General features: G+C 49.6%; 1 protein-coding gene across 1 annotated transcript in view; it reads right to left on the reverse strand.

The window, feature by feature from the left end:
- Positions 1–27375, reverse strand: part of LOC144671305 (uncharacterized) — a 164842-nt gene that overhangs the window by 117191 nt on the left and 20276 nt on the right. Inside the window, exon 2 of the mRNA XM_078533116.1 lies at positions 17157–17231. Coding sequence (XP_078389242.1) covers positions 17157–17205 — 49 coding nt within the window. The 5' untranslated portion in view covers positions 17206–17231. The remainder of the gene's footprint in view (positions 1–17156; positions 17232–27375) is intronic.

Below are 27375 nucleotides of genomic sequence, written 5' to 3' on the forward strand. Positions count from 1 at the left end.
TACCTTTCTGACAAAGGATCTGGTCATCAGTCCTAATATCTTCTTAATGTGGCTCAGTGTCATGCTTTGTTTGATCATGTTTCTCTGAAGCACCCTGGGGATGTTTTACTATGTTACAAGTGCTATATAAGTGCAAGTTGTTGTTGTTGTGCCAAGTAATGAATGGGACCATTGGGACAGGCAGGGAATGATTGTTCCCTCTCCACTACGCAGGGACAGGGCCTTCGATTTAAACTGGTTTACAGCAAATCAGGAAAATACTTTCCTACTCAAACAGCCAGCTTCGGAAGACCAAAGCTGCAGAAACAAATTGAGGTGTTTGAAAGGGAGAAAATGAGGGATATGTAGAGGGGGGGAGAAAACTCAGACTAGAGCTGTCACCATTAACCACATGGGCAGAGTGGGCATTGGGCAGAGTGAAACTCCTCAGAAATGCTGCAGTTCATTGGCCAACTTGTAGGCCGTGAATTGAGCCTGGACCTTTCCTGCGAAACTATCCCTGTGATTAGGACAGCAGGAGCACTGGAGGAAACTGGCAAGAGGAAACATTCACAAGTCTGATCGGTTACGCAAACATCCCAAAGGTTTTCCACATGGTGGGTAGGAAAGTAAGATGTGAAGAGGACCTAAGCAGACTACAAGGCGACATGGATAGGTCAAGCCAGTGGATAAATATCTGGCAAATGGAGTATAATGTGGGCAAATATGAAATTGGAAAGAATAAAAAAAGCTTATTATCTAAATGGTGAGAGATTGCAGAGCTCTGGGATGCAGAGGGATCTGGGTGTCCCAGTGCATGAATCACAAAAGGTTAGTCTACAGGTGCAGCAGGTAGTTAAGAAAGCTAATAGAATGTTATCATTTATCACAATGGGAATTGAATATAGAAGTGGGGAGGTTATGCTTCAGTTATGCAGGGCGCTGGTGAGACCACATCTGGAGTATTGTGTACAGTACTGGTCTCCTTATTTAAGGAAAGATGTAAATGCGTTAGAAGCAGTTCAGAGAGGGTTTACCAGACTAATACATGGAATGGGCAGGTTATCTTATGAGTAAAGGTTGGATAGACTAGGCTTGTATCTGCTGGAGTTTAGAAGAGTCAGAGGCAACTTAACTGAAACATATAAGATCCTGGGGGGTCTTGACTGGGTGGATATGGAGAGGATGTTTCCTCTTGTGGGAGAATCTAGAACTAAGGGTCACTGTTTAAAAATACGGAGTCACTCATTTAAGGCGGAGGTGAGGAGAAATTCCCCCTCTCAGGGGGTTGAGAATCTTTGGAACTCCCATCCTCAGAAGGCAGTGGAAGCAGAGTCTTTAAATGTTTTTAAGGCAGAGATAGATAGATTCTCGATTAACAAGGGGGTGAAAGGTTATCGGGGGTAGGTTACAATCAGACCAGCCATGATTAGATTGAACAGTGGAGCAGGCTCGAGGGGCCGAGTGGCCTACTCCTGCTCCTAATTTGTACGTTTGTATGTTCACACGGAGTCTGTGAAACGAAATTCAGCCATCACGTGCTCAGCGCTCACCCTGGGTTCTCCAGTACCGCAGTGGATGAATGTGCTGTTTCCATGAGGGGAGAGGGGAGGGAAGGAGTGCGGGGATGGGAGCGTGGGTGGGGGACAGAGCCATATTGAACTTGGATCAATTTGCCAATCCAACCAGGAAATCAACAGTCACAAAACTGAGTTCAGTGTCCCCACTGCCAGAGGGAGAGAGAAATATAAAAGCAGACCTTCTGGGCCCCCTGTTAATTAAATCCCAATTCAGATGGTGAAGGATGAAACTAGATACAAATACTTTTCTTGATAGTTGGTTTATTTACAGAATGCAGCATTAAATATATCTGCCTCCTACCTACCAACAAACCATCGGTCTCTCTTTATAAGTGCTCTAAGTACTTAATTAAACAATGGCCTTTACCTATGGATCTTAACAATATAATTAACATACCACTAACATACAGTTACCACCCTATACCTCAGGAAGGATATAGTGCCCTTGGACAGAAGCAGTGCAGATTCACCAGAATGATACCAGGGGCTTAAAGGGTTAAATTATGAGGACGAGGTTAGTATAGGATAGTATAGAAGATTCAGGGTGATCTAATTGACATGTTTACAATAACTAAGGGAGTTAATAAGAGTGAGAGAAACTATTTCCTCTGGTGCGGGGTGGGTGTGGTGATGGAGACAGGGGAGTCTAAAGCAAGGGGGCAGGATCTTAAAATTAGAGTTAGGCCATTCGGGGATGATGTCTTGAAGCTCTTCTTGACACGAAGGGGAGTGGAAATCTGGAACCCTCCCCCAAACTGCTGTTGAGGTTGGGGGGGTCAATTGAAAATTTCAAAACTGAGATTGATGGACTTTTGTTGGGTAAGGGTCAAGAAACGGAGGTGGGTAGATGGAGTTAAGCTACAGATCAGCCTTGATTTAAGCGAATGGGTGAATAAGCTCGAGAGGCTGAATGGAAAATTTCCCACAATAAGGGGGTCACCTAGGGCTCATCCTCCTGGAGACCAGCACAGCAGGTCTGGGGATGTCAGGATCGAGCGGGACTGTGATGCACCACACAGTCAAATAGCCCAGAATTCCTGATTTTTCCACTCACACCCCAGGAACCCGCAATACTCGGAGGGCATCCAATTGTAACCATCTGATACTTCCCAACGGGAAAGGGGCCTTAGCTCCTCATTTTGCGAGGACCAATACCTCGGAATGAATTCACTCCAACAGGGGGAAAAGCCTCAGGTTTTTAGAAAGAGATTGTTTTCCATCTCCAACGGGTCGGTAAAGTCCATCGGCCCAAAAATCTCCCCAAGTCCCCTTCATCCCGAGCAAAAAAATAAAAATACACACTCTGAAACTTGGGAGTAAAATTTGTTCTGGAAAATTCTCAACGTAAGCCTTCGCAGAAGAGAGTCACGGGTTCAGAGCGAGCGACCCTGATGTCAATAAAGGTTGTGAAGAGAAACCACAACAAAGGAAATTGGTCCGAGCTGTCAAACTCTTTAGTCCGAGAGGGGGCTGAAAGGACACTCGGTCTCCGGGCAGTTTGTGTTTATTTTTTACATTTGGATCCATTTCTCACCAACACACGGTTCCTGCAAATTCCCCACTCGGGGCTGTTAAAACCGTCTGGAGACCGAGATCCCTGTCAGTTCAGCCGCACATCGAGTTCTACACCCAGCTCCGCCAGGACGCCCCCGGTGTATCCGGGAGACCAGCGGAACAGGATAGGGACAAGAGGCGCGGCCTTCTCTCCGGCCCAGCCGTCTCTCGCGACAGGCGGTGGGTTGCGCCGAGTGCAGTATAACTCCATTCTGAGCCAGGCAGCCCCAGGACGCCTCACGTTTCCTCCCAGTTGGCCTTGACGTTGTCTTGGGCGATACGCCAACTCTGTTTGGGGGTATCCCTGGGGGGGGTGGGGTTTATCACCTCCTGTCCTCACCCTCCCACCTCTGGTCACCACCTGACACATCCACCCCTGTGGCACCCCAACTTTCGTACAGCCAATCAGAAAGCAAACAAACTCCTTGTTCCCCGATAGGACAGTTTAGCCAAACAGCCTTTTCTTCTCCAGCTCCGGTGTTTTTTCTAGGTAACAAACAAGGAAGATATTTTTTTTTAAAACCATGCTTTTTTTTTTTCGTTGAACTCCTCTTATTAATTTTCTGGGATTTATCCAAATTTCTCAATTCCTGGGGTCTCCTGGCCAAACCTGGGGTGGTTGACAACCTGAGGTCTTGATCAAGTCTCACTCGCTCCACTTGCTGAGGGGTCATGGGTCATCGCAAACAGGTGATGATTGTTCGAACTGCAGGGGGAGCCGGGTTCCTACATTTCCATCGCTTTCACCACCCCGCCCCCTGACCCCCGGCCCTACTATACACTTGCCCTTCTGCTGAGCAGAAACCTCTGTGAAAAGGGGTAAGTGAGGGTATTTGGGTGTAGACGCCTGGGTAGGAATTCAAATGCTGGGAGTCTTTTTGGTTGCGCACTGAAAAACTAATCGAATTTTTACAGAATGCCAGGCACTGTAGTCCTGATTTCCCCCATAACTGGAAACATCGTGGCCGTGCGCGTGTTACAGTTCATTCAGGGAGTCTGAGTTGCTGTGGCAACACACGCTTTTACATGCATGTTGCAGCAAGTCTGGAGCTATGGAAAGTGATGGTAGAGGCTCCAACGTTCATTCCATCACATGGCCGGCCAGGAATCTCTCCCACTCTTACCACCTGCCACTGGCGCGTGTTGGAAGGATTTAAGAGTTGACCCTCAACCTCTTTGGCCATGTTATGGACGCTCCTTCCTTGGCCATCAAGACCTGGAGCGGGACTTGAACCTGGAGCTTCTGTTCAGGGGCCGGGACACCACCCATTGCGCCACAGGGCCTAATACCTTCTCTGCTCCCTACCCAACTGAGGTCTTTCGTAATCTCAAAGATCTCTACCATGTCAGTGCTTTGATCTTCCAAAGAGCCTCAGGCAGTTTCTGATCAATGTAATCGCTCAGTTCTGGTATCATTCTTATAAATCTTTTCTGCACTTTCTCCAGTGCATCTTTCTTTCTTCCCCTAATATGGAGACCGGAACTGCACAGTATTCCAAGTGTGGTCTAACCACATTCAATTCTACCCCTCTGGATATGAAGCACAGAGCTCATTACAGGCTGTAGCAGAAAAAAATAAAGCAAGTTCGCAAATTTTTTAACGACTTGTTTGTCCGCATCTTCATCTGTTCCTCTACCCCATTTAGACGAAGAGTGTGCACCTTCCCTGACCTCCACGCTAAAAGGTACCACCTCACATCTTTCTGCAATTGAAATTCATTTACCAATTAGACAGTCCCTGTCCCAGTTCATTAACATCCTATCGTACATTGGAATATAAACAGGGAGCAGAACTTAAAAGAAAAACAAAGGCAATAACTGCATGTAAACGGACATCAAAGTCCATCTCGTTGGCGACCAGTTTAAGGTCACGAACTCTGCAAAGGGCGTCTTCCCCCCACCCCCGTAAACTCATTATTTTTACAGAAAATTCTATAAATGGAAACGGCTCACTGACTTACTAAACGTTCCAGGAAATATCTGCGCTATTAACGAGCCAAAGGAGGATGCTCAGTGCAGCCAGGCACAGTGGGAACTATTCTGAGTGGGAAGGTCACGGGTTCAAGTCCCACAGCATGAGACGTCAGCACAGAAAAAGCCTGAGCTAACGCTCCACAGTGCCAGAACCGAGGGGGTGCTGCACAGTCGGGGGGTCTGTCTTCCGGGTGAGATATTAAGCCAAGGACCCGCCTGCCCTTCTAAGCCGACGCGAACAATCCCACAGCCGCTATCCGGAACAGCAGAGGGGTTCTCGGTGTCCTGGCCGATGTTTATCCCTCAAACATCACCACAAGGGGGATCTTCGATCCTACTGCCATCTGTGGGAACTTGCTGTGCACAAATTGGTAGCTGCGTTTCCTACATTGCAACAGTGACTACACTTAAAAAAAAGAAGTGCTCCTCTGGCTGTGGGATGCCCTAAGGATGTGAAAGGCGCTATAGCAATACAAGTTCTCTCTTTGATCCATCCTTCTTGGAAAGCATCCCCGGGAGGACAGTCAATGTGTTTAATCCACCTGTGGTCTAGAAACACAACCTGAGAGATGGTAAAACCCTTTTCGTTGTTCACGAGGCAAGATTCACGAGAAAACTCTTGAAATATTGCCTCCCCCCACCCCCAAGTGTCTTTGTGAAGTTATCCACCCTCCAACAAAGGACTGGGCAGCTTAAATATGTTTGTATTTTGGGATCATCGCTGAATACAGGATAAGTTGATGGAAGCTGTTACCGTGCCGATGAGCTCAGGGACTCTGCCAAGGGCGGCTTTCCCCCCCCTGTAGCCCCTGGGCCTCATTGTGAGGCGTCCACAGTTTCTCCGCCCAATCGTGGAGCCAACCATCTTCATCTTCCAGACATGTGGCAACACTTGCTTTGGTCACCAAGTGTTACCCAACAGAACCAACCGGCGACAGGCTCCTGTCTCGGACTCCCCCCCCCACCCCTGCCCCATGGGGTAGGTGGTGAGGATTCCATCCGGGCAACTCTACCGGGAAGACCGGAGGAGAGTGGGAGTTTGGATCATGTGGCATCTTAGCATTCCAATCAGCCCAATCCAATCTCCCAGCTTTAAATGTAATATTCTCTTTTTAAAATTACATCAAATATCACAAGATGACAAGCTACGGCTGCATTAGGGCCTTTTTGATCTCCTCTCTTGAACAAGCCAACAACGCAGTTTCTCCTCAAGATTACAGGCTGCAGATAGATGGATGTGTAGACCAAAAAAAAAACCATTCAAGTCCAACGAAAGACTTGTACTCATCTGGAAAGTCACGTTTCAAAGAATAGTGACCACTGCCATGCAGTCAAACTTGGCAGCCATATTGTGCATAGCAAGATCCCATACAGAGCATTTACTGAATGATCAGGTAATCAGGAGGCATTGGCCACGGATCCAAAACTGCCACAGGGTCTTAAGAAGGCAGGCGAGCCCTCAATTTAGCCGGGCAGCTCCACTGACAGTGCAGCACTCCCACAGTATGAGCACCAGAGTGCCAACCTAGGTTGTAATTCCCAAGTGAGATTTGAACCTCCAATTTTTGGAATCGAAGTTGAGAGTTCCACCGATTAAGACAGAGGAGGGGGATTCTCTCCCCACTGCTGAAGCAGCCAACCCACGAAATCTCCAGAGGAGGTTTCTCCCTAGATCTTCACCATCAAATGTAAATACCAGGGACCAAATTAATCCTATATCCTGTGCTAGACCTAAACTGGTAGCTTAACCCTGACACTTTACATGCAGACTGCATTCTAAGCAATGCACACATTACTTACTGAACAGGGGCTAGGAAGTTTCTTGAATCTTGCTGCAAAGAGAGACATGTTGCCAAAGTTCTTCATCTGACACTCATCAGGACAAAGACAAGAATGCCAAATTTCAAACAATTGCAACAATTTATACGACAGCAGAAAAGGGTGGTGATTGGTTGGCAAGTTGACTCTGATTGGTCGAGGCATTGCCATGGAGAAAGCAACAGGGAACTAGAGGCTGCCCAAGCTCCTGGGCAATTCAAAAAAGGCGCAAGGCTTGAACATATTCCTTTTGTTTGCAGAGAATGGGTCCCTGTGTATGAATGTATGTTGCTTGTAGCAGGTATAAATGAGCCACGTTATGAGCTCAACTGATTATCTTAAAGTAGTCAGTGTAGCTATTAGTGCACTCAGGGTTGCTTTGTAAGTGCTGTCCAATAGAGGGCTCACATCTAACAGTGGACAAAAGCTTCAGCAACACGTCTCTCTTTTCAGAAACGTAAAAAGATTCCTATTAACCTCAAACGTAGGTGAGTTTGTGCATGTGTCCCGCAGTTATGCGATCGAGATGGAGGCAGCAAAGTGGGTTCCTTAGCACAATACTGGACAAGGAAACCCTTTGTAACTGAGAAGAGTCCATTTGGTGCACTCCAATGGGACAGCTTGTAAGAGACTCTTACTGGGATTGAATATAAAATGATGAGCCTTTATGGATTAACTGCTAACAGCTCGCAACGACAACTGGAGCTGTTCACCGGGGAAAAGATCAGGTCAAAGAATATCATCGTGGGTAAGGCTCAGGGACAGGAACAGGGAGGAGGCCATTCAGCCCCTCAAGCATGTTCTGCCATTCAATAAGATCACGCCTTGGAAGTACTTCAGTGACGGTGAAGTGTTTTGTTTGGCAATGCTCCTGTGAAGCGCTTTGGGACGTTTCATGATGTTACAGGCGCTGTATAAATACAAGTTGTTGTTGTTGCTTGGGGATATCCTGGGAATGTGGAAGATGCTTTGTAAAAGCAAATTTCTGTATGAATGATGGACTCCAGTCCGTCACAGCAAAAATACTCTACCGTGAACACAGTGCCCTTCAAATGTTTCCCTTCAGTATTCATGACTGCCAGAGTTTAATTCTCCAGCTTTGCCTGTTCAATTCCTTCCTTTGAACACAAGCCTTTTTCTGTGCTGAACTTTACCACCTATCCTCCACGCAAAGGGTAATGGAAATCTGGAACTCTCTCCCCCCCAAAAAACGATGGGTGTACCTACACTACACGGGCTGCAGCGGTTCAAGAAGGCGGCTCACCACCACCTTCTCAAGGGGCAATTAGGGATGGGCAATAAATGCTGGCCCAGCCAGCAACGCCCACCTCCCGTGAATGAGATTGATAGATTTTTGTTAGGTGAGGATATTAAGGGACATGCATGCAAGGCGGGTAGATGGAGTTAAGTTTCAGATCAGCCCCGATCCAATTGAATGGCGGACAGGCATAAGGGGCCGAATGGCCTCCTCGTGACCCTGTGCTTGCTTTCTCTTTATCTTACCTTCTGACAAGCAGTTTCCCCCTCATCTCTTCTGCTTCCTCTCGCTCAAGAATCCGAGGGGTAATTAATGCCTCCTGGCCCTCCGAGCTCAGTCCACTGTCTCACTGTCCCTGCTGAGTGAGGGCAGGAGGGAGGTCAGAGAGTTCTGTAATCCATTCAGGCGAGAGGTTCAAGCGTTGCTGGAGATGGTGATGCAGGTTAAAAAAAAAAGAACCCAGAAAGTAGAGAGTCCGGGGCTGTTTGAGGTGCCCTGGACTGACAGCAGAGAACAGACCTCGACTTAGAGAGAGTTAAGACAGGATATGATATGCAGAAGTCAAGGTAAAACAAGACACAGATCACAGAGCTGGAGTAGACACAACAGATATTATGATTCCGTATTTTGTCTACTCTACACATCGTTGGCTCTGAAATCTGTCCGACAATCAGCCACAATATTATATTTCAACTTCAAGTAAGCACGTTAGTAACTGGGCAGCTACCCCACATCCAGGGACTCAAAACACCAGCAGTTAAGTGTTTACATAGAACATCCTTCAAACAAATGTTCGAATCAAACTAAAGTTTAAACAGAGGATGACGCAGCGTATAGTGGCAGGCCATTCTGCCCAGCATGGCCTCTGCCAGCTCTTTGAAAGAGCGATCCAATCACTCCCAATGTCCCTGCTCTTTCTCCACAGCCCCACATTCCTTTCTCAAATACTTATCCAATTTCCTTTGGAACGTTATTCTTGAATCTGCTTCCACCGCCCTTTCAGGCAGTGCACTCCAGGTCACAGCTCACTCTTCTTTGGCCAGCTTCCTTATATTCTAACAACTTGGGACCTCGCTCACAGGGGTGAACCTTCTCACTGCCAAAGCTGAGAGGGTGTGAATAGAGGGGATTTCAGGCAGTTAGAGTCTAGCCCCTGAGCAGCAAGAACTGGCTGCTCTTCATTTAGCAGTCACTGGGTAACCGTGTTCATGTCACCATCCAGTTTTGTTTCTGGTCTAGGAGTTTTTTAAAACAGAGAGTCTGTGATGCCCCAGGGGTCTGAGATCCAATCCCAAAAGGGTCCACTAAAAATAAACAGGCGATTGTGGCCCTTGTTTAATTCTCGCTCTCCCGCTCTTGAATGAACTTGTAAACCCGCACTTGACCAGTCGATTCAGTGATCAGCCAGGAACTCCCCGCATTGTCGCTCACACGTGTACGAGACAAGTCCAAACCGCAACGCACCATCACAGCCCTCCTCCCCGCCTCAATCTGCTGCCCAGCCACCAGCGGCAAGTTTCACATTAGCAGATGAAACAAAAATAAATCGTCAATGCATGTGCTTAATTGTTTAACGAGTTTTTATACAGGAAAGGCGCTTGTGTCACAGGGGGTCTGTGGAATTTTTATAATATGGGTGGGGGGGGTCCCTCAGAAGCACCTCTGGTCTTATTAAAATCGGGATATTCAAGGGGTGTAAATGATCACTGAAAAGCTTCTCATGCCCCCAGCTCCCTCATCGTTTATTTAAAGGACCTTTGAGCTGCCCTCTTGCTCTCCGATATCTGTTGTCCATACATGGCCAGCACCAAACTACCACCTAAATATTAATATTCAGAAATTGTACCTGCTCCCTGTACAGTCATTACTGCAGTTTATTATTTCTACCTTTTGGAGAGGGGAGGGTTAAACCATTAACTACAGTCCATCCACCCCCACGGTTACCCGGCACTGTCCAGCACTCCCTCTACCAGACCCTGATCCATTGCTTTCTGAAAATGAGGTGGGTCACGCGAGGGTTAGTGACATAACCAGTCGGACAAAATAACTGAACTGACATGGGAGGAAGGAATGGGAAGGCTACGCTGGTAGGGGGAGAGAAGGAGGGGTGGTAGGAGGCTCGTGTGGAACATGACCAGCACCGACCGGGTGGGCCGAATGGCCTGTTTCGGTGCATTAACAATTCAGGCGGTTGTGAATCTTTGAAACTCTTTGCCCCAGAGGCTATAGTTGCTCCATCGTCACATCACTTGATTCCCTTATTGTCCAAAAAAAAAACCAAAATAAAAATATTTATATGGCCCCTTTTGCGGCCTTGACATGTCTCAAAGTGTTTTACAGCCAACGGTGTATTTTTGAAGGGGAGCCACGTTTCTAACGTTACAACAGTGACTACACTTTGAAAATACTCCATTGCCTGTAGAGAGGTTAGGGATGGCCCTGAGGCTGTGAGAAGAGTGATACCCACGACACAAATCTCTTTTTGTTAAGGCTTCCAGGGACTCAGGGGAACCAAGGGGGTGCGGAAATCAGGCAAGGAAACGGAGCCAAGGCAGAAGATCGTCCACCCCATCGTACCGAATGGGGCAGCAGGCTTGAGGGGCCGAGTGGCCTAACTCCCGCTTCTCTCTCTCTTATGCTCTTAGAATCCTACGTCGCCATTCTCATGGGAACATTGGTTTCTTGGACGGACAGGAGGTTCTTTGAACAGGGGCTGCCAGGATAGGGAAAAAAAAACAATCCTTTCTTTAACGCTCTCATTTGGTCCAGGATCGGCAGCGATGCGGGAGGAGGCTGGCCATTTAGCGGCAGTGCCTGCTGAAGGATTGGGGGGCGAGGGACTCGAGAGTTCGCCCAGCCACCTCCCCCGCTGCAGAGAGAAAGGCTTCTCTGTGACCACAGTGGAGGCGTTTTGCCCCACGGCGGGACCTGGAGGGTATGTCAGCGTCTGAACATTCCCTAATCTACTGGCCGTTTCTGTTTTGGTTAGGAAATGAATTCCATTTTCAATTGAAGCCACATTGGATCCCATGATTACATTGGAAAGCAGCCCAGAGCTTTTCGAAAAATAACACAGTGACTTCTGAAATTCGGCTGCCCCAGCTCTCTCTATTGGTTTATCGGCTAATTCCTGTCAATCGCTGGTAATCGCAGAATTTATTAAGAACAATCTAGATGTTTTACACAGCCCAATAAACAAGGCTAGGATTTCATCGGAGCAATTCCCATTGAGGCTGAAGCTCCCCGGGGCACAATTATCGATGGTATTCGCGGTATTTCAACTTCCTTCTCGCTCAGGGAGAGGTGTCAGCCTGTGGCTCAGTCCATAGCACCCTCGCCTTTGAATCAGAGGGTTGTGGGTTCATGTCCCACTCCCGGAAAAACCAAGAACTGTGATTGTACTCGAAAGAGTTGCAATCTGTGACTGTTGGTAACTCGAAAGAGTTTCCTTCTCGCTCAGCTTTCTCCTCAAAGGGGCCCTCACATCTCCCCCTGGGCCAAAAAATAAAAAAAAAGGTCAAACAAATAGGCCTCTGTCAAAGTCAAAACTTGCCTTTCCGACAGAGCCTTGGTGTTTGCGTTTCGTCCCTCCCTGGGGAACAGCTTCCAACCCTCCTCCCCAATCCCTCCGAGTCTCCCGAGGGGAGGCTATGACAAGGGGCCTCCCCCCTCCGAGCGCATTGACCCTCGGAACGTCCGGCTGACTCTGCCCCTCGGTTTCTCTAGCCGCCTGCCCCCCCCGCCCCTTTTTTTTTTTTGGGGGGGGCAGCAGGACGTTTCGGGGCTTTCCGAGCCCCCCTCTGTCCGCAGACGCCACCCCCCACCCCCCACCCACCCCCTCCACCTCAGTCCCATTCCCGACTTCCTGGCTGACTGGATATTTGAAGGCGGAACACCCAAATCCCCCTAGAAAATAACCAACGCTGCTGCTCTGGATCCAAATAACACATGGAGGGTGGTGGCGGGGGGAGAGGAGGGTTGGGCTACCACTGACATCCCAACAATGTGAGTGACACTCACCAGAACAGCCCGAGGGTGGCTACAATAATGTTTACATTGATATAACACTGATGGAAAGCTCAAAATGTTTCATGCAGTTCACTTGTTTGGAAGTACAGAGACACATGTACAGTGTCTACTGAGGGTCAGAGGGAAGATTTCTTGCCTTCGAGCCAGGGAGCTACAGATTCGAGGGCCGCTCCGGAGACTGGAGTTCAAAATCCAGCCGGACACTCCCCGTGCCGGACTGAGGGAGTGCAGCATTGTCGAGGGTGCCGGACTGAGGGAGTGCAGCGTTGTCGGAGGTGCCGGATTGAGAGAGTGCAGCATTGTCGGAGGTGCCGGATTGAGGGAGTGCAGCATTGTTGGAGGTGCCGGATTGAGGGAGTGCAGCATTGTCGGAGGTGCCGGATTGAGGGAGTGCAGCATTGTCGGAGGTGCCGGACTGAGGGAGTGCAGCATTGTTGGAGGTGCCGGATTGAGGGAGTGCAGCATTGTCGGAGATGCCGGACTGAGGGAGTGCAGCGTTGTCGGAGGTGCCGGACTGAGGGAGTGCAGCGTTGTCGGAGGTGCTGGATTGAGGGAGTGCAGCATTGTCGGAGGTGCCGGACTGAGGGAGTGCAGCATTGTCGGAGGTGCCGGACTGAGGGAGTGCAGCATTGTCGGAGGTGCCGGATTGAGGGAGTGCAGCATTGTTGGAGGTGCTGCCTCTCTCCCACGTGATGTTAAAAACCACCTGGCCTCTTTTAAGCAGGTGCAAAAGATCCCCCGGCCACCGTTTCGAGTGTGGAGCTGGGAGCTCTCCCCAGTTACCCGCACAATATTTATCCCTCAACCCAACATCGCTGAAACTGATGCTGTGGCCATTAACACGTGGTGATTGTGGGAGCTTGCTGTGCACAAATTGGCTACTGTGTTTATTTCATTAGCTGGAAAGAGCTTTGGGATGTCCTGAGTTTAGGGAAAGGTGCTATATAAATGCAACTGTTTTCTTCTTCAAGTTAACCAGGACCACTTGCTCTTATTTAAGGAGTGTGAAATCTAACACCCAATTCAACCTCTACCAGAGGGTGAGGGCAGAGGGAGTGCTGCACTGTCAGAGGGTGAGGGCAGAGGGAGAGGTGCACTGTCAGAGGGTGAGCACTGAGGGAGTGCTGCACTGTCAGAGGGTCAGTACTGAGGGAGTGCTGCACTGTCAGAGGGTCAGTACTGAATGGGTGCTGCACTGTCAGAGGGTCAGTACTGAGGGAGTGTTGCACTGTAAGAGGGTCAGTACTGAGGGAGTGCTGCACTGTCAGAGGGTGAGGACTGAGGGGGTGCTGCAATGTCAGAGGGTCAGTACTGAGGGGGTGCTGCACTGTCAGAGGGTCAGTACTGAGGGAGTGCTGCACTGTCAGAGGGTGAGGACTGAGGGAGTGCTGCAATGTCAGAGGGTGAGTACTGAGGGAGTGTTGCACTGTAAGAGGGTCAGTACTGAGGGAGTGCTGCACTGTCAGAGGGTGAGGACTGAGGGGGTGCTGCACTGTCAGAGGGTCAGTACTGAGGGAGTGCTGCACTGTCAGAGGGCCCTCTGGAGGAGAGAGATTCAATCTGTTTTTTTATGTAGTTGCTTCACTCATAGGGTAGGGAACGTCTGAGCGCAAATCTGGATTAGACCCAGGCCAAGAAAGCCGATTAATCTGAAGTTCTGCCCAGGATTCTTCCTTATTTCGCACTGCAATGCCTGGCCTGCTTAAAACTCCTGGACCTGGAAGGCTGGAAATAATTTGGGAAGAGCGTCCGCCAGTGGTTTAGGAGCCAGAGCAGGAGGGTGGGGTTAAATCAGGACAGGGTTGGGAATGGGGGAGAGCAATAATGTGAGGTACAAGGAGACGGGGAATCCTTGCTGTACATGAGGTTTTGTGTCGGTCTGGAGTTTGGGGTTTCGTGTGTGAGGCTCCTGAAATTTTTTTAGGTCTGGAATCTTACTTTTGTGTTCGGAGCCTTGCCAGGGATAAGTCCTGAGGCTGCCAACACTCTCAGGGCCTGTGATTTTTGGAAAAACTTGTTCAAAGGTTCGAGTCAAAAATGTAAAAAGCGGAGCTTCCAAAGGTGTTTAAATTCCTCAGAATCAGGAACATCGAGAAACGCAATCCAACAAATCAAACAACTTGTTTGAGAAGCACAAGCGGAGGCAACATTGGATTAATTCTGAGCTTCGAATTAGAAAGAACGAATTGTGGGTTACTTACCCGTCAATCCTGAATTAAGGCTTTGTCAATCTCTCCTTTGCCCCCCACCTCTCGCTGGCCCCTCTACCCAGCTTCACCAGCTCCACCCCTCCCCTTAAACAGTGTAAATTTCATCACATTTCTACTTCCCTTTAGCTCTGAAGGAGAGTCATACGGACTCGAAACGTTAACTCTGTCTTTCTCTCCAGACCTTGCAGCATTTTTTGATTTTGTTTCTGAATGAAAGCTGGTTCACTAACTGTGGGGTTTACCCACAGCCCTCATTCACCTAAAATGGACCATTTCGGGGGCATTCCAGAAATATTGAGCAGCTTAAAGGAAACAGGATGGCATGATAGGTGTGCCAACTTCCAGATGGTCTAACAATGTCCAAGACCAGGAACGATACAAAAGCCTCATACAAGACCCTTCAAGAAGTGTGCCACATAACCGGGGCTAAAGTCCTGTCAGAGGGTCAGTCCCGAGGGAGTGCTGCACTGTCGGAGGGTCAGTACTGAGGGAGTGCTGCACTGTCGGAGGGTCGGCACTGAGGGAGTGCCGCACTGTCGGAGGGTCGGCACTGAGGGAGTGCTGTGCTGTCAGAGGGTCAGTACTGAGGGAGCGCTGCACTGTCGGAGGGTCAGTACTAAGGGACTGCTGCACTGTCAGAGGGTCAGTACTGAGGGAGCGCTGCACTGTCGGAGGGTCAGTACTGAGGGAGTGCTGCACTGTCGGAGGGTCAGTACTGAGGGAGTGCTGCACTGTCGGAGGGTCAGTACTGAGGGAGCGCTGCACTGTCGGAGGGTCAGTACTGAGGGAGTGCTGCACTGTCGGAGGGTCAGTACTGAGGGAGTGCTGCACTGTCGGAGGGGTCAGCAAATCTGTTTTGAAACTCACACGTGTTCACAGCCAATCTCAGCTAAGAGTTCACAGACTGAAACATAGCTCTGAACCCAGTTAGACCTCCTGACTGGGTAAAATGACTGGGTAGAAATCTGTTGGGTTCACTAAGTCACTCACCCATCCTTAACAGTCAGGCATTGGCATTCTGATAACACGAGAAGGACTGCAGTTTTCAAATAAGCAAAAAAACAAATTATTTATATAGACCCTTGACAGTAACATGGTGACGTGTTTCACCCACACAGAATCGTTCTCAAGTCCTTTCACCGTTGTTATGAGGTGCATGTAGGATAGTGGGCCTTTGGGAATAAGTTAAAGGTTGGAATGTGATCAGATGTTCAAGTTGTTTCTATGTACAGTTATAGGTGTCAGGGAGACAGTTACAAGCTTAACTAAATTTCCACTTGTGGGGGGGACCCAGAGCTCAGGGTCATAGATATAAGATAGTCACCAATAAATCAAACAGGGGATTCAGGAGAAACGTCTTTACCCAGAGAGCGGGTGAGAGTGAGGAACTCGCTCCCACAGGGAGTGGTTGAAGGGAATAATGTGGATAGATTTAAGGGGAAGCTGAATAAACACACGAGATAAATAGATGGACCGAGCGGCCTGTGCTCTCAATGGAATCGCACTCAGAAGCGTGAAGTCGCTTCTCCTCAATTTACTCTTGTCTGAAAGTACCCAGTCCCTTGATTCAGGTTCTAGAAGGTTTCCATAAAAACCCACCCACCCACCAGTTCCCTGAATAGATTTAAATACCGGGACCACTTCCAAGGTTTAAAAGGCAAGTTTTTTGCTTTAGGAAAAAAAAAACAAAAAAAAGAGTCAGACATATCTTTCCACAGTGAACTTCCTGAGCCACTCGTTCCAGTTCCGGAGACATTCTCCCCTCCGAGCGCAGCCTGCCCGGGTGGCAGAGACCGATAGGCAGACGGGGAACTGACATGTGACTGAAGTGTGAGGTTCTAGCCCCTTAAATCCAGCCACACGGTGGAAAACAGAACAGACCTGCATTTCTATAGCGCCTGTCCCACATCGAGACGTCCCAAAGACCTTCACAGGCAATTAATTACTGTTTGAAGTGTAGTCACTGTTGAAATGCAATAAACACGGCAGCCAATTTGTGCACAGCAAGCTCCCACAAAAGACAATCTGATAATGACAAGATAATCTGTTTTAGTGATGTTGATTGAAGGATAAATATTGACCAGCACACGGAGGAGAACTCACCTGCTCTTCTCAATAGCATCATAGGATCTTTACATCCACCTGCTAGGTAGACACAGCCAGTTTATTGTCTCATCCCAAGAGTGGCACCTCTGGCAGTGCCACTCTCTCTCGGTACTGACCCTCTGATAGTGCGGCACTCGCTCGGCACTGACCCTCTGATAGTGCGGCACTCCCTCGGTACTGACCCTCTATAGTGCGGCACTCCCTCGGTACTGACCCTCTACAGTGCGGCACTCCCTCGGTACTGACCCTCTACAGTGCAGCACTCCCTCAGTACTGACCCTCTACAGTGCAGCACTCCCTCAGTACTGACCCTCTACAGTGCAGCACTCCCTCAGTACTGACCCTCTGACAGTGCAGCACTCCCTCAGTACTGACCCTCTAACAGTGCAGCATTGCCTCAGTACTGACTCTCCGACAGTGCAGCACTCTCTCAGTACTGACCCTCTACAGTGCAGCACTCCCTCAGTACTGACCCTCCGACAGTGCCGCACTCCCTCAGCACTGCATCAGGAGTCTCAGTTCTCCTTCTGTGCTCATTTCATGAGGGTGAGCCCTGAACTCTTCTACTTAACACCAAGACGGTTTCCAACATCATCAAGCTGAGCCTCGGCTATGGGAGCCATCGCGGGGCCAACACGGGGAACTGACCTCGATTGGTGATTTGCTGTCCGCTGCTGATGTGTGCTCCTTCAGGCATGGTGAGTCACTCACAACTGAGGGAACCTGAAAGGGAAGGAAAAGAACATTTTATCAACAACAGCTTCACTCAATCCTACCAGCAGATTCATTTATTTGGAATTTTCAAGAGGTGGGAGTGGTGGTTTTGTGCAGGAATTATGCGATGTCAGCGATTGGAAAAGGAAGACATTTTCCTTTTCTCCAGAGGGCAAGTCACCCTCTCACTCTCCAAAAGATGTCCTTGAATGAAGAAGAAAAATAAAACTTCAAAAGATTCCACTTTCGAACGAGACCTTGAGCTGAGGAGCTGTGCGCTCCCTCAGATCGATGTAACAAAACCCCACGGCCACTAGTTCACAAGGAAACAAGAAACAGCTGCAGGACCAGGCCATTCAGCCCATCCCAGGCTGCTCCACCACTCAATATGATCCAGGCTGATCTACCTCAACTCCACTTTCCCGCCCACTCCTTAATTCCCTGAGACCCCAAAAATCTGTCTATCCCGGCCTTAAACATAATCAACGACGGAGCATCCACAACCCTCTGGGGTAGAGAATTCCACAAAGATTCACAGCCCTTTTGAGTGAAGAAATTTCCCCTCATCTCAGTCCTAAACGATCGGCCCCTCATCCTGAGACTGTGCCCCCACCCCCGCTCCGGGTTTTAGATTCCCTGGCCAGCGGAATCGATCTCGCAGCATCTACCCGATCAAACTCCTTCAGAATTTTGTGGTTTCAATAAGATCGCCCCTCATTCTTCTAAACTCCAGAGAATCTAAGCCCGATTTACTCATCGTAGGACAGCCCCATCATCCCAGTGATCCTTCACTGTACCGCCCCTAATGCAAGTATATCCTTCCTTACACGTGGAGACCGAAACTTCACACAGTATTCCAGATGTGGTCTCGCCAAAACCCTGTACCAACTCTAGCAAGGTTTCTTTACTCTTGTACTCCAATCCCTTGCAATAAAGGTCAATGTGCAATTTGCCTTCCGAATTCCTTGCTGCACCTGCATGCTAACTTTCGGTGATCCCAGTGCAAGTACACCCAACATCGCTTTGAGCAGCACTTACAGGTTTATCACCTTTTGAAAGATATTCTGCTTTTCTATTCTTGTGACCAAAGTGAATAACTTTGCCCTTCCCCACATTACACTCCATCTGCTATTTCAAAGAAGAGCAGGAACATTCTCCTTGGTGTCCCGGCCAATATTTATCCCTCAATCAACACCACTAAAAGCATACTATCTGCTCATCGTCACCGCTGTTTGCGGGATCTTGCTGTGCGCAAATTGGCTGCCGTTGGTTTCCTACATCACAACACTGGCTTCATTTCAAAAAGAACTTCATTGGCTGGTAAGCGCTTTGGGATGTCCGAGGTTATGAAAGGCGCCATGGAAATGAAAGCTCTTTCCCTTATATCGAAACATCTGGGTTTACTGGGTATAATCCTGTTCCTTAAACGTTCCCGGGTTTAGCATCACTTGAACAGGATTTGAAACTGAGCAAATGACATTGATGAGGTGTACGCACGGCCAGTGACATCTCATGAGGGGCTGGGCTGGGTTTCAACCAACAGGTATTGGGACCCAATGATCATTCAGCCATGGTCAGGTTACAGGGATCTGGTCAGTTACCCACCCAGCCCCAGTCCGTCATGTACAGGTCAGACAGTAACACCCCTACCCTGTCACGCACCGTTTGTTGTGCCATTATAGCAAGAATTAAATGCATTGAACCAAATATTAGCAACTAAAAAGTCCATTATTCTAATGGAAGTTAAGGTTTAAGTCAACTAATTCATCAACATTTGTAAAGCATCGTTTCAAACACTGAAGGCTGGATTTTCAAACACCAGTCGGTGTGGGCCTGGGTTAAAAATCCTTTTCCCAAAGTCGGGGGTCACTGGATTCTGCCATCTCGAGGGCTGTTGTAATTTCGGGGGGCTCGGCGTGCCAGGGGGTGGGTGTGGGAGCGGGGGGGGGGGAGACGGGCGAATGGGAAACTCTCGCCGACAATCAGGGGTCTGTCCGGAACAGAAAGAGTTCACATCTCCGCGTTTGTCAAGACCCTTGTATTCTCAGCCCTGAGGAAAAGCAGAATCCTCAATGCACACCTCGGCAACCTCAAACCAAACTGGTCTCTTCAGCAGAATGGCCTCTAAGAAGGGAACTGAACCGAGTGGGAAGGATAAATAAATGAATTCAGAGGCCCTCACAGGTCCTCCTGGTCTCCAGCTGTTCTGCTGATCGGGGCCTGTGGTGCAGCAGTTTCTAACCAAACCCAAACCTGGTCACAAACGCACAGTCAGAGCCAAGAACATCTGCATTTAACTGGACTAGGCGCTCTGAAGGTCAAACTTCATCCTGGGGACCAATTCCTCACTTGGGTTTGTGGAGCAGATACATCAGTGATTTCTATAGAGACCTTGTGTGTGGTAATCGAGAACCAGAAAGGGGGATGTGGGGTGTAGAGAGAGGGGCAGAGAGGCAGAGAGAGAGAGGGGGAGAGAGGGAGGGGGAGAGAGGCAGAGAGAGAGAGGGGGAGAGAGGCAGAGAGAGAGAGGGGGGGGAGAGAGGCAGAGAGAGAGAGGGGGTGAGAGGGAGGGGGAGAGAGGCAGAGAGAGAGAGGGGGAGAGAGGCAGAGAGAGAGAGGGGGTGAGAGGCAGAGAGAGAGAGGGGGTGAGAGGCAGAGAGAGAGAGGGGGAGAGAGGGAGGGGGAGAGAGGCAGAGAGAGAGAGGGGGAGAGAAGCAGAGAGAGAGAGGGGGAGAGAGGCAGATAGAGGGGGAGAGAGGCAGAGAGAGAGAGGGGGAGAGAGGCAGAGAGAGAGGGGGGAGAGAGGCAGAGAGAGAGAGGGGGAGAGAGGCAGAGAGAGAGAGGGGGAGAGAGGCAGAGAGAGAGAGGGGGAGAGAGGCAGAGAGAGAGAGGGGGAGAGAGGCAGAGAGAGAGGGGGGAGAGAGGCAGAGAGAGAGAGGGGGAGAGAGGCAAAGAGAGAGAGGGGGAGAGGCAGAGAGAGAGAGAGGGAGAGAGGCAGAGACAGAGAGGGAGAGAGGCAGAGAGAGAGAGAGGTAGAGACAGAGAGGGAGAGAGGTAGAGACAGAGAGGGAGAGAGGTAGAGGGAGAGAGGGAGAGAGGCAGTCAGAGGGAGAGAGAAGGAAGCGAGAGAGAGAGAGACAGAGGAAGAAAGATAAAGAAAAACAAGGGAGAGGAGATAGAGAGAAAGATTGAGAGAAAGAGAGACTGAAATAGAGAGAAAAGAAATAGAAGAGACAAAGAGGGCAAGAAAAAAGTTAGAGAATGAGATAGAGAGAAAGAGTGAGCAAAAGAGAAATAGAGATTAATGGAAAGAATTATTCAGATAGATAGAGATGTAGATGGAAAGAGATAGAGGGAAAGTGAGATCGAGGAAGGAGATAGAGAGAAACTGAACACAGGGATAAGGAGATAAAGTCCAGACCACCCTTCCAACTTCCTCATCACTCCGTCTCCAGCTCCTGATTCTAATCTTGAGCAGGCACGAAATGGATTAACAGTTGGAAAGAATGGCACTAGTCCTGATACGTCTGGGGCAAGATCTGAATGAGACGTGTTCAGTATGTTACAGGCACATCTGTCAGCGTCATCATTGACACAGAGTCATCAACAAAACAGAAAACACAAATAGAAACCAATTTCCAAAACTAATCTAACTTCTACTGAATGAGTTTTGGAGCAAATTCCTTCTAATGGTTACTTTCTGTTCCCCCTTAACAGCTCAATCTGTTTAATTAGTATTTAACTTGAGAATAGACACTTTCTTTCTTATCATAGAACCTCAGCTGAGTAACAATTACTCTAAACCATATCCAATTTCCTCGCTGTTAGTGTTAGTGATTTATTGTTTTACAGAGTGGTCAAAAGGAACACAGAACACTAATTGGTAAACGCTGGCAGTGATCTGTGACCAACCCCTGCCCAGGTGTCAGCTGTGGCTCAGTCCATAGCACCCTCGCCTTTGAATCAGAGGGTTGTGGGTTCATGTCCCACTCCCGGAAACCAAGAACTGTGATTGTACTCGAAAAAGTTGCAATCTGTGACTGTTGATAACTCGAAAGAGTTTCACCCACTGAAAATCAGGCATTAGCTGTGCTTCAATGGACAGTGCGGAGGGAGTGCTGCACTGCCTGAGGGTCAGTACGGAGGGAGTGCTGCACTGTCGGAGGGACAGTACGGAGGGAGTGCTGCACTGTCGGAGGGTCAGTACGGAGGGAGTGCTGCACTGTCGGAGGGTCAGGACTGAGGGAGTGCTGCACTGTTGGAGGATCAGTACGGAGGGAGTGCTGCACTGTTGGAGGGTCAGGACTGAGGGAGTGCTACACGGCCGGAGGGTCAGGACTGAGGGAGCGCTGCACTGTCGGAGGGTCAGTACGGAGGGAGTGCTGCACTGTTGGAGGGTCAGGACTGAGGGAGTGCTGCACTGTCGGAGGGTCAGTGTGGAGGGAGTGCTGCACTGTTGGAGGGTCAGTGTGGAGGGAGTGCTGCACTGTCGGAGGGTCAGTGTGGAGGGAGTGCTGCACTGTCGGAGGGTCAGTGTGGAGGCAGGGCTGCACTGTCAGAGGGTCATTACTGAGGGAATGCTGCACTGTCGAAGGGACAGTACGGAGGGAGTGCTGCACTGCCGGAGGGTCAGGACTGAGGGAGTGCTGCACTGTTGGAGGGTCAGTACGGAGGGAGTGCTGCACTGGTGGAGGGTCAGGACTGAGGGAGTGCTGCACTGCCGGAGGGTCAGTACTGAGGGAGTGCTGCACTGTCGGAGGGACAGTACGGAAGGAGTGCTGCACTGCTGGAGGGTCAGGACTGAGGGAGCGCTGCACTGTTGGAGGGTCAGGACTGAGGGAGCGCTGCACTGCCGGAGGGTCAGGACTGAGGGAGCGCTGCACTGTTGGAGGGTCAGGACTGAGGGAGTGCTGCACTGTCAGAGGGTCAGTACGGAGGGAGTGCTGCACTGTTGGAGGGTCAGGACTGAGGGAGTGCTGCACTGTCGGAGGGTCAGGACTGAGGGAGTGCTGCACTGTCGGAGGGTCAGGACTGAGGGAGTGCTGCACTGTCGGAGGGTCAGGACTGAGGGAGTGCTGCACTGTCGGAGGGTCAGGACTGAGGGAGTGCTGCACTGTCGGAGGGTCAGTGTGGAGGGAGTGCTGCACTGTCGGAGGGTCAGTGTGGAGGGAGTGCTGCACTGTTGGAGGGTCAGTGTGGAGGGAGTGCTGCACTGTCGGAGGGTCAGTGTGGAGGGAGTGCTGCACTGTCGGAGGGTCAGTGTGGAGGCAGGGCTGCACTGTCAGAGGGTCATTACTGAGGGAGTGCTGCACTGTCGAAGGGACAGTACGGAGGGAGTGCTGCACTGCCGGAGGGTCAGGACTGAGGGAGTGCTGCACTGTTGGAGGGTCAGTACGGAGGGAGTGCTGCACTGGTGGAGGGTCAGGACTGAGGGAGTGCTGCACTGCCGGAGGGTCAGTACTGAGGGAGTGCTGCACTGTCGGAGGGACAGTACGGAAGGAGTGCTGCACTGCTGGAGGGTCAGGACTGAGGGAGCGCTGCACTGTTGGAGGGTCAGGACTGAGGGAGCGCTGCACTGCCGGAGGGTCAGGACTGAGGGAGCGCTGCACTGTTGGAGGGTCAGGACTGAGGGAGTGCAGCACTGTCAGAGGGTCAGTGTGGAGGCAGGGCTGCACTGTCAGAGGGTCATGACGGAGGGAGTGCCGCACTCTCACAGGGGTAGTACTTGAGGGAGTGCTGCACTGTCAGAGATCCTGTCTTTCAGATGAGATGTTAAACTGAAGCCCTGGCTGCTCTCTCAGGCAGTTGGCACTATTTTGGAGAAGAGTGAGGGTCTTGTCTCCAGAGTGCTGTGGTGCTCAGTACCCCCCAACCTACAACACTGAAATGGGTTGTCTGACCTTATCACACTGAGGGAGTTTGCTGTGTGAAAATTGGTGCCTGTGTTTCCTACATTATAGCAGTAACTACACTCCACTGGTTGCAAAGCACTTTGGGACATCCTGAGTCTGTGAAAGGCGCTATAGAAATGCAAGTCTTTCCTGATGGGAGAAATCCAGGTTGTGAAGTGTTGCCCTGAAATTACAGTTCAGTCGGTTAGAAGCTGCGATCACCATTCAGTGAGTTTAGCCGCAGAGACGCGGAGGAGACCATCGATTCCATCCATCCTGCTCTGACCATTTGGATCATGGCTGATTTTCTACATTAGCATCACTTTCCTGCCCCATCCCCCGATTTTCCTGATTATCCAAAAAGCACTCGATCTCAGTCTTGAATATATTCATCAGCCGAATAGTTACAGCCTTCTGCACCAACCGAAACAACAACTTACATTTATATAGCACCTGAGAGAGAGAGAGAGAGAGAGAAAGAGAAAAAGGAAAGAAAGAGAAAAAGAGACAGAGAGAGAGAAAAAGAGAGAAAGAAAAAGAGAGAGAGAAAAAGAGAGAGAAAAAAAGAAAGAAAAAGAGAGAGAAAAAGAGAGAAAAAGAGAAAAAAGAGAGAGAGAGAAAGAGAAAGGGAGAGAGAGAAAGAGAGAGAGAAAGAGAGAGAGAGAGAGAAAGAGAGAGAGAGAGAAAAAGAGAGAGAAAAAGAGATAGAGAAAGAGAGAGAAAAAGAGAGAGAGAAAAAGAGAGAGAAAAAGAGAGAGAGAAAAAGAGAGAGAGAGAAAAAGAGAGAGAAAAAGAGAGAAAGAGAGAGAGAGAAAAAGAGAGAGAAAAAAAGAGAGAAAGAAAAAGAGAGAGAAAAAGAGAGAAAAAGAGAAAAAAGAGAGAGAAAGAGAAAGGGAGAGAGAGAAAGAGAGAGAGAGAGAAAAAGGAGAGAGAGAAAAAGAGAGAGAGAGAGAAAAAGAGAGAGAAAAAGAGAGAGAAAAAGAGAGAGAAAAAGAGAGAGAGAGAAAAAGAGAGAGAAAAAGAGAGAGAAAAAGAGAGAGAAAAAGAGAGAGAGAGAGAAAAAGAGAGAGAGAGAAAGAGAGAGATGGTCAGGGAGGGAATTCCAGATTTGACTGGCTCGCTGGGGAATCGCTGCTGTGGCCGGTCTGGAAAATCCCAGGTGCTTCTTCTCCCTTAGACTGAGCGTTTGTTTTTATATTTTAAAATGTATTGGGTTTTCTTTGAGCGTGCGTGACAAGCTGAGTGATGTTGGTGTCGGGGAATGCAACTCTCCATGTCAGATACAGCACAGGCAGATGTGGAGCTCTCGCTACGCCACCTCAGGCAGATGTGGAGCTCTCTCTACTCCACCTCAGGCAGATGTGGAGCTCTCTCTACTCCACCTCAGGCAGATGTGGAGCTCTCTCTACGCCACCTCAGGCAGATGTGGAGCTCTCTCTACTCTACCTCAGGCAGATGTGGAGCTCTCTCTACTCCACCTCAGGCAGATGTGGAGCTCTCTCTACTCCACCTCAGGCAGATGTGGAGCTCTCTCTACACCACCTCAGGCAGATGTGGAGCTCTCTCTACGCCACCTCAGGCAGATGTGGAGCTCTCTCTACACCACCTCAGGCAGATGTGGAGCTCTCTCTACGCCACCTCAGGCAGATGTGGAGCTCTCTCTACGCCACCTCAGGCAGATGTGGAGCTCTCGCTACGCCACCTCAGGCAGATGTGGAGCTCTCTCTACGCCACCTCAGGCAGATGTGGAGCTCTCTCTACGCCACTTCAGGCAGATGTGGAGCTCTCGCTACGCCACCTCAACAACGTTCTTGACCCAACAGCCTTAACCTGATGTTCTGCCATTTCCAACACCAGCCGTGATTTAGCCTCTCGATTGCCAAACAGGGGACACTTCAGTGGCTTGGTCCTGTCCCCACTCGGACCATGACTGACTCCAAGGCCAAACCTATTTCACACTGGACCCTCCCAGCCACAAAGACACTTTCAACCCCTAAATCTGGGCGCAGATCCCCGAGGTGAAATCCCTCAAAGAGTACATTTCTCGAATATAATACTTACTTGAAAAGACAATGGTGTGGAGAGAACTTTAAACCCAAAACTCAACACTCAAGAAACTCGACCCCATCCGGGACAAAGCAGCCCCGCTTGATTGGCGCCCCATCCACAAACATTCACTCCCTCCACCACCGACGCACAGTAAGCAGCAGTGTGTGTACCATCTACAAGATGCACTGCAGCAACTCACCAAGACTCCTTAGACAGCACCTTCCAAACCTGCGACCTCTACCATCCAGAAGGACAAGGGCAGCAGATAGATGGGGACACCACCACCTAGAAGTTTCCCTCCAAACCACACACCATCCTGACTTGGAAATATATCACCGCTCCTTCACTGTCGCTGGGTCCAAATCCTGGAACTCCCTCCCTAACAGCACTGTGGGTGTACCTACACCACACGGACTGCAGCGGTTCAAGTAGGCAGCTCACCCCCACCTTCTCAAGGGCAACTAGGGATGGGCAATAAATGCTGGGCCCAGCCAGCGACGCCCACATCCCGTGAATGAATAAAAAAAACACCTCACACCCTGATGCCAGTTTTAAATCCATAACTACTTACTCCAGCATTCATTGAGAAAATACAAGTCCTTGTTCAACTGACAGCCCTCATGTTTCGCATTAATCCACATCTGCCAGTCTAACAGTTCTTCTCAGCAGGATTCTGAGCGGAGTTTCCATTGGGGAATTTTTATTACTTGTTCTCAGAACTTGGGCTGCCTGAAAATTCCCCGAATATCTGTGACTCAGTGTCTCTCTCTCTCTGGTGAAGGCCCCCCCCGCCTCCTCGATCCAGATGGGATCTCTCACTCACCAGGAATTTCTGGGGAAAGGAATCCAGTTCGAATGGCCTTAACTGATGGCATCTCTCCCGGTTCCCTCTGGGTGAATCGGCAACTGTGGGTTCACGTGAAACAAAGGGGGTTTTTTAAAAAAAAAAAATTATTATTCAGCAGGTTTATTGGCCGTTTCCCTGACTGGAGACTCCAGTCCACGGGGGAGGGGGGGAGGGGGGTGGGTGACAGTCACAGGGTGAGGGGTCGGCCATTTTGGACTGAGATGAGGAGAAATTTCTTCACTCAGAGGGTTGTGAATCTTTGGGAGTTCCCTACCCCAGGGGGCTCAGGATGTTGTTAAATTATTCTTTCATGGTGGGGGGGGTCGCTGGCAAGGCCAGCATTTGTTGCCCGACCCTAAGTGCCCTTGAACTTGGGGGGCTCGCTCGGCCATTTCAGGGGAGGGTTAGGAGTCAACCACATTGCCCTGGGTCTGGAGTCACATGTAGGCCAGACCGGGTTAGGGATGGCAGATTTCCTTCAGGACACTAGCGAACCTGATGGCTTTTTACAACAATCGATGATAGTTTTCGTGGTCGCTATTGCTGAGAATAGCTTTATATTCCAGATTTATTGATTGAATTTAAATTCCCGCAGTTGCTGTGGTGGGGTTTGATCCCCCGTCCCCATGCCTGGGTCTCTGGATTGCCAGTCCAGCATCATTACCACAATGCCACCGTCTCCCCCGCTAAAGGAATAAAGGGATATGGGGATTGGGCAGGAAGGGGAGTTGAACTGGATCGGTCATTATCTTAGTGAATTGTGGAGCAGACTCGAGGGGCTGAATGGCCTCCTCCTGCTCCTATTTCTAACATTGTTAGGAGTGGTGTCCTCTTACGGAGGATATATCACCCAGTTTCCCTCCCCCTGTTCCCACCTCAGGCAGTCCCCATTCACCTTCTGAACCTTTCAGCTCCTGTCCTACATGGTTCGAGCTCCCTGTTTAAGCGCTTGAGCTGATGTTTGGGTTCCTTAGCCAGGGACCAGAATCATTTCACAGATTTACAGGCTGCACATTCCCTGTGAATTACCTCCTGATTCAAGTCTTAAATTTTCCTATTGCTAGCCCGTGGAAGAGAGGCCATTCAGCCCCTCGAGAATCTCCTGTCATTCAGTTAGACCATGCCTATTGCAGTTTAACTTAAGCAGTTACATTAAATTTATTGCACAGAAAGAGACCATTCAGCCCAATTGTTCCATGCTAGTGTTTATCCTCCACACCACGCTCCTCCTCCCACCCTATCAGCAAACCCTTCTATTCCTTTCCCTCTCTCTGCTTATCCAGCTTCTTCTTAAATGTATTAAACTATTCACCTCAACCACTCCCTGCAAGTTCCACATGGTCACCAGTGACCTAGTGTTACATTT

The sequence above is a fragment of the Cetorhinus maximus genome, chromosome 32 (genome assembly GCF_964194155.1).
Source record: "Cetorhinus maximus chromosome 32, sCetMax3.hap1.1, whole genome shotgun sequence".
Taxonomy (NCBI): domain Eukaryota; kingdom Metazoa; phylum Chordata; class Chondrichthyes; order Lamniformes; family Cetorhinidae; genus Cetorhinus; species Cetorhinus maximus.